The sequence below is a fragment of the Aptenodytes forsteri genome, unplaced genomic scaffold (assembly GCF_000699145.1).
Source record: "Aptenodytes forsteri isolate BGI_AS27 unplaced genomic scaffold, ASM69914v1 Scaffold158, whole genome shotgun sequence".
Taxonomy (NCBI): domain Eukaryota; kingdom Metazoa; phylum Chordata; class Aves; order Sphenisciformes; family Spheniscidae; genus Aptenodytes; species Aptenodytes forsteri.
Window position 1 is genome coordinate 2,255,377 of NW_008794601.1, and position 6,424 is coordinate 2,261,800.

General features: G+C 56.5%; 1 protein-coding gene across 1 annotated transcript in view; it reads left to right on the forward strand.

Annotated features, from left to right (window-relative positions):
- Positions 1-6,145: 6,145 nt before the first annotated feature.
- The window catches only part of LOC103893823 (tumor necrosis factor receptor superfamily member 10B), a 9,084-nt gene continuing 8,805 nt past the window's right edge, over positions 6,146-6,424 (forward strand). The window contains exon 1 of the mRNA XM_009273063.2: positions 6,146-6,250. Coding sequence (XP_009271338.1) covers positions 6,146-6,250 — 105 coding nt within the window. The remainder of the gene's footprint in view (positions 6,251-6,424) is intronic.

Below are 6,424 nucleotides of genomic sequence, written 5' to 3' on the forward strand. Positions count from 1 at the left end.
CCGCTGTGGGCCGGCCATGGGGGCCTCCACCTTGGGCCCCAGCCTGGGGCTTGTCAGCCTTGCCCCCTGTGCCCTCCAAACCCAAGCAGGGGTGAAGGCGAGCGGGCGCCCGGCGACAATGCCGAGGGGGGGGCGACTCTCTGTGCTTTGCCCCGCGCAAAGATTTGACGCGGTGAGGGGCTGCGTTGCCTCCGGGGTCTGTCTGCGCTGTGAATGCAGAGGGGCCAAGTCAAAACTTGAGCTGTTGGCATTTTATTTGTGTTTCATCACTTCTGTTTGTGTCGCCGCTGTGGCCCGGCAAGGCGCGGAGCCCCGCACCGGCCGGCGGGGGGGGGGGGCGGAGGGGGGGGGAAGGCAGGCACAGAAGTGATGGTTCTGCCGGGTCAGCCGTGGCTGCAGACGTCCGAGAGGGGCCATCCCCCGTCCTCCCGGGGACCTGCAGCACTGCACCACACCCTCCTAGCGAAAATCACCCCGGTAACGGCGCACAACCGTTTGCACGGGCAGGGTTGTGCAATCGCTGATGGCAAAGGGCACGCCGCGCACACCCGAACCCCGCAGACCGCACGGGGCTGAGCCAGCGGCACCGCGGGGGCGAGCGGGATCCTCCCGGTGCCCGGCTCCTCCGACCGCTGCGGGCAGCTGGTGCTTGTTACGCTGCAGGAGATCTGAAGAGGCAGAAACTGCACAGCTAAAGCGCCTGCCTGCCGTCCCCGTCCCACGAGCGCGCACTGAGAACAGCCCCGGCAGACACCGGGGCGGCTCCAGCCTGGCCTTGCCGGCACCGCTGCTTTGCAGGGACTCGAGTCCCAGCTAACACCCGCGGATGTTGGCTTTCCTGTCCTTTCGCAGCTGCTTTTCTTTTTTTCTTTCATGTGGCAGCATGATTGCCGTTCTCCCCCGTTGCCCAAGGGCAACAGCCTCGCGTCACGTGAACGTCGGGATGCAGGAGCGGGGCGAGCGGTAGGAGTTTCTTCGTGCGAAGTCTTGATGTTTTCAGAGCAAAGCTCAACGCTACTAAAAAGAGGGGAGGCAAATGCTGCCGCTTAAGCAGAGCTGCCAAGTTCTGGGTATTTCTGTATCGCTGCGTTCACCATACGCGATGTTTCTTGTTTCTTGCAGAGCAGGGGGGAATCGAGCCGTGTCTGGGACCTCGGCGCTGGGGTGCACTGTCCCTCGTGGGCACGTTCGGGGGTTAATCAGCCCTTGTGCGATGGAGGCAGAACCATTAATGCCTCCAACACACGTGCTCGGACTTTCCAAGTTTCTCAGATGTGTCTGGCTTCCCTGAGAGGCACAGAGGGAAGGATTGCTTCGGTCCCTCTGTGCGTGCTGCCATTCCTCTGGCGGGCTCTGAGTCAGACCGGTGGTGTGCAGTCATCAGCTTAACCCTGTAGCCGCTGGGATGCAAGAGCCGCCCTGTGCCCGCAGGGTTTCTCCAGATATCGGGGAGCAGTCAGCCGGCCCTCAGAGACGCAGGACGTGGAGCTTGTTTTACCCAGTGTTTTTATTACGAGGGTTTCCCGTTTCCCAGCTGCTGAGCTGTGCCGGAACCCGTTCGGGCTGCGGTGCACTCGTGCAAGGCTGCTTGCGCCCACGGCTGGCTGCTGGTTTCGTTTTCATTGAGGTTGTTTCACAGTCATCGTCAGAGTCGGTCCTTGATGCAGCCCTGCTGACTCGCAGCGTCTTGGTGAGCAAAGGGCATTGACATCGGTAAATAAAAGCCGGCGATGGTCCATTCAGAGGGTTTGGTAACACCGCCTTGGCTCTCTTCCCCTGACCAGACCTAGATGCTGCGGGAAAGGCAGCAGGTCTCAGAGCAGCCTTTAAACACACCCCGATCCATGAGTTAAATCAGGAGATGACTCGGCAGAGGCAAGAGCCTGTTTTTATCTCCTTCCAAGCTTTCTCTGTCAAGCTGAAATTTTATATTAATCCCTTCAGTGCTAGCCCCAAAATAACGTCTCCTTCTAACCGCGAAGCCATTCACACCCGAGGTCCTGCGATCTCCGGGAACCCTTCTGCCAAAAACCAGCCCGGCTCTTCCCTGCTAAGGAGGGCGCATTGTGGCCACAGTCAACAAAGCAAACACTGGGTCCAGGAAGCCGAACGGTGGCATCTGACCACGAGTCTTGTTCAAAGGAACCGCACGGGGCTGTGTTTATGCACCTGAGAAAATCGGCCTTGAACCTGCGGCGCCGGAGGCTGTTAGACCGGGGCGTCACATGTTCGGTGGTAAAAAGAGCCAAGTGATGGTCCGATCCCTCTCCTGCTCCAGACGAGAAACTCCCTCCTGGAAATTCAGCTGTGGAAAAAACTGTGATGCAAGATATAAATTAAAATATATATTGGCTGAAGAATGTATCCATGTCCTTTGAGAAATTTGGGGAAAAGATTCGAGGCATCCTCAGTGTATAGCCCCCAAAGCCAATTTTTAATTTGCTTTTGTAGCTGTGCGAGGAGGTATAACAACAGCAGCTCGGTCCCTTCGTGGAGTCTCGGGGCTTACGCGTGGCAGGGGATGAGACTGGTCCCGCCGGGCAGCGGTTCGGCAGGAGGCGGCTCTGCTCTGCTGAGCCAGCGGGTCTTGCTGCCGCCGGAGCAGTTGGGCTGCGAGAGCAGGCACCTGCGGGGTGGCCGCAGGCTTTTTTAGGAGTTTGTAACATCCTAGTTTCGCCCCACAGAGATTTAACCTGGGACGGGACTCTCCAGGGTTGAGCAGAAAGCTGGATTTTATGCAATATCGATCATTTCAAACCTCGGACCGGCCAAGCCAGGGGTTTCCGCTCCAGTTCCTGTTCCAGTTTCGAAGCAGGCAGGTGCCTTGGTTGGGATACGGAGCCCGGGCTGCAGCTCACAGTCTGCAAGACCCTCACCCCTCTCCTTCATCCCAGAGCTCTTTTTAAGTCCTGGTGCAAGGGGAGGAAAGAGAGGAGGGCAGGGGAGGGCAGGGAAAGGAGTAGATCTTAGTTCAGACTCTACATTTGCTGCTTGAAGTTTCCCCTTGCTTTTCGGAGCCCTCTGGGTTGGCGGGGAAGGGGAAGCGTTTAACCCTTTCCCCTGCCCAGCGGCTGCGTGCTCGGAGGCAGGGAAGCTGCGTCAGGAAAGGTGAAGGGAGAAAGGATGAGGAAATCCACCCACTTGCCCCGAGCATCTCCCAAACCCCGAAGATAAGGCAGGGAAAGGGAGTGAAGATGGAACTGAGCAGCCCTCTGCCGCAGAGGGGAAACTGAGGCACTGAGGGACAGTGTGGCTTGCCCAGGCTTGCGCAGGGAAGGGGCTGCGGTGCAGTGGGAAATTGAGCTCCGTTCTCATGAAGTTCACGGCCCGGACTGCCCGCAAGTCCTTTTCCTCCCTCTTTTAAAGAGGAACCAGGCATTTATGAGAGAAATAATTTGTTTATCCGGAGGGGGCAAGGTCAAAATTATCGGGCAGCTTCAGATCCCTCCTGGGCACAAAAACGGATGAGAGGCAACAAAAAGCTGAAGGTAAAACTGAATGCTGATGTTCAAAAATAAAATATATAGAGGCACGTACCCCATCACCTCCCCGGGGTGTGCTGAGGATCACAGTTAAAAGAAAGATGCTCTGGAAGGGGAGATTAGAGCCACCTTCACCCCCCTAATCTCTTTTAGAGACGGACGATGAGCAAACAGACGCCACATTAGACAGGACGCAAATATTTCAAGGGTCTGAACCGTCGAGGGCCGCAGGGGCAGCCAGCTCGCGTGAGGTTAACCACTAACCGTGGCTGATAAGACTAGGCTTCCCCAGACTGCCGTTTATTACAGCTGTCCTCCGTGGGCAGTTTGGGCTCAAATCTCCCTTCTCCCCGCGGCGAGGGAGCGGGAGGCGAGCCACGGTCCTGCTCAGACCCTTGCACTCACTTTATTTTCCATTTGTAACGGAGCTGAGGAAGCAGGGGGGGAATTTGGTATCCCAAAACCACGGTGGGTCCCCTCTTCTCCTTGATGTGCTTAATTTACCCCCGATGCTTCTGTTGCGGTGCAGCCTCCCCGGCTCCCGGGGGGCTCCTGGTTTCAGAGGGAGCCGCGGGGATGAGCAGGCTGCCGGCGATAAGGACTGGGTGCCTGCCGGGAGGTCTGTCCCTGGGTGATAAACACACACCCCTCTCTCGCCCGTGACCAGAGCTTGCGCTGCACATCAGCCTTAAATGGAAACGGTCGGCATGCCAGCACGGCAGGGGTGGAAATTCTTGCTTGGCGGGTGAATGACGTATCTGTCGGGGCGTCCCACCCCTCGCGACGGCTGGGGAGTGGGAGAGGGCGAGCATCACCGACCTCGCTGGGTAGCTTAAATACCCAGGGGCCGGGCATAAAGCCGTCTTTGTTTGGAGCTGTGCAAAAACATTGTCTCTCTGGTTTGTCAGTGCAGATAACTCGTTAGTCCAACTTGATAAATGGAGAGATTGAGATGGATGGAGGAGGCACTGCGGCTTCGAAACAAGTGTTTGGCAGGAGGAGGATGAGGTCTCGGGGTCTGGATGCTGAGGGTCGGCCTCCTGCTGCTGAGGTGTATCTGGAGGCCCAGTATAAACTATGGGGCAAAGTGGGAAGCTCTACTTCTGCGTCCCCCTTGCCCCACGTCCAGCCTCCTCCCATCTGAGTTTATGCACGGCAGTTCCCTAAAGGGCATCAGGCTGGTTTTTCGGTGAGTGGACGGTCCGGGTCCTTCCCCATCCCACTGAATATGGACCGAATATGTAAATACAATGAGGCTGTGGACTAGCATTTATTCTGACTTAACTGAAAAATTAATTGTTCTCTAAGGACCCAGATGACTTCAGCTGAAGTCAGTGGTATCTAGAGCACAGAACACGTGGTTTTGGTTAAACAAAAGGCCCTGCATACTTTTGGGGCTTGTAATAGATGTACCCACCCAGGAACAACCAGGAATTCTTCTTCTCCTTCAAATCACACTTCAGCTTAATTATTTTCAGCATAGACAGGCCCTAACTTCTGCAAGCAGAAAACCAGGTTTCCATTGCTCAGCATGGCTGGGTGCACGAGCGCTCGCTCTGCCCTGAGTGTGGTCACCAAAGGGAAGACGCTTCCCAAATATCCACATCTTGGGTGGGTTAGCTACGGCTCTGCTGATCCCGTTGGACCCGAGGAGCCTCGCTGCTTTCCTCCAAGTCCCGGGGCTGATGATGACATCGGCGAGCCGGTCAGCATCCCTGTTTGCACCCAGATTTTCAAGGCACTGAGCCCTTCCCCCTGGCGAGCAGCTTTTTTCCTGCAGCCACACCTGAGCCCTGCCACCCACTTTCAGGCTCTCACCTGCGGTTGCCTCGGCCTTGGGCAGTGTTAGGAAAGGATCAGTCACTCACAAGTTATTCATCCGGAGCCTCCGGTGAGTCACGGCATTTCAGAGGGAGGGAGGGAGGGAGGGATGGAGGGAGGGAGGTTGCTTGCAGCCTTGGGCTGCTGAATTCTGCTAACAAACACCAGGATTAGTTAGCTCGGAGTTCAGGGCTAGGAAAAGATTAACAAGTCACCATGGCTCTGCCTCGGTTTTATTTTGTCGGAGTAATTTTTCTTACACACTATCCAGATAACCTGACTGCAGAAGAGCTGGTTGTGTAATGGCAGAAAGTCCAAAGGTTTAATTTTTTTTTTTTCCCCTTTCTGATCAAGTTCCCTCCCCCCAAAAAAACCCAAACCCAAACCAACAACAAACCCGAGGTGGAATTTCCCCACTTCCCAGCTCAGAGGTGAAAAGATGACTGTTTTGCAAGACAGGCGAGCATTTCGGCAGAGCCGTGCCGTGCCTTTGCACCTTGCGCTGCCGCGGCCCGCCCGGGGAGGCCCGGCAGTAGCCGGGATTTCTCACCAGGGCATATTTGTGTAACTCCCTTTCCCCTGGAAAACAAAAAGCTGTCGCTTTGCTCGCTTGAGGCGGCTGCTGCGTGGTGGGGGAAAAAATGCAAGCCGGAGAAGCAAGAACACCCTGGGAGAAGCATTCCTGACGGCCCCTATCTGATTTGGGAGCTTCGAAATCAATTTTGGCACCAAAAAAAAAAAAAAAGCGGGGGGAGAAGATGCGCTAAAAAATGAAAGAGCTGTGAAAGGCGAGTTCAGCCGCCCCGGCAAACCAGGCTGTTACCAAACCCCACGCTGAAACCATGGTGCGGTTCCTCGGTGGTGGCAGGAGCGAGAGGAGGTTTGGCAGAGAAGCCTGCGCCGGGCCAGCCCTCCCTGTCGTCATCGTCGTCGTCGTCGCCGTCGTCGTAGTCGCCTTCCTCCTCCTTCTGCTCCTCCCCCTCCTCCTCCTCTTCTTTCTCCGCCCCTGCCGGCTATATAAGCTCCGCTGCTTCATACATTGCCCCATTCACTGCGCCCGGAGCTGATCGTCCCGTCGTAGCAAAGCCGTGCCCGGGCCTGTACCGTACCGTACCGTACCG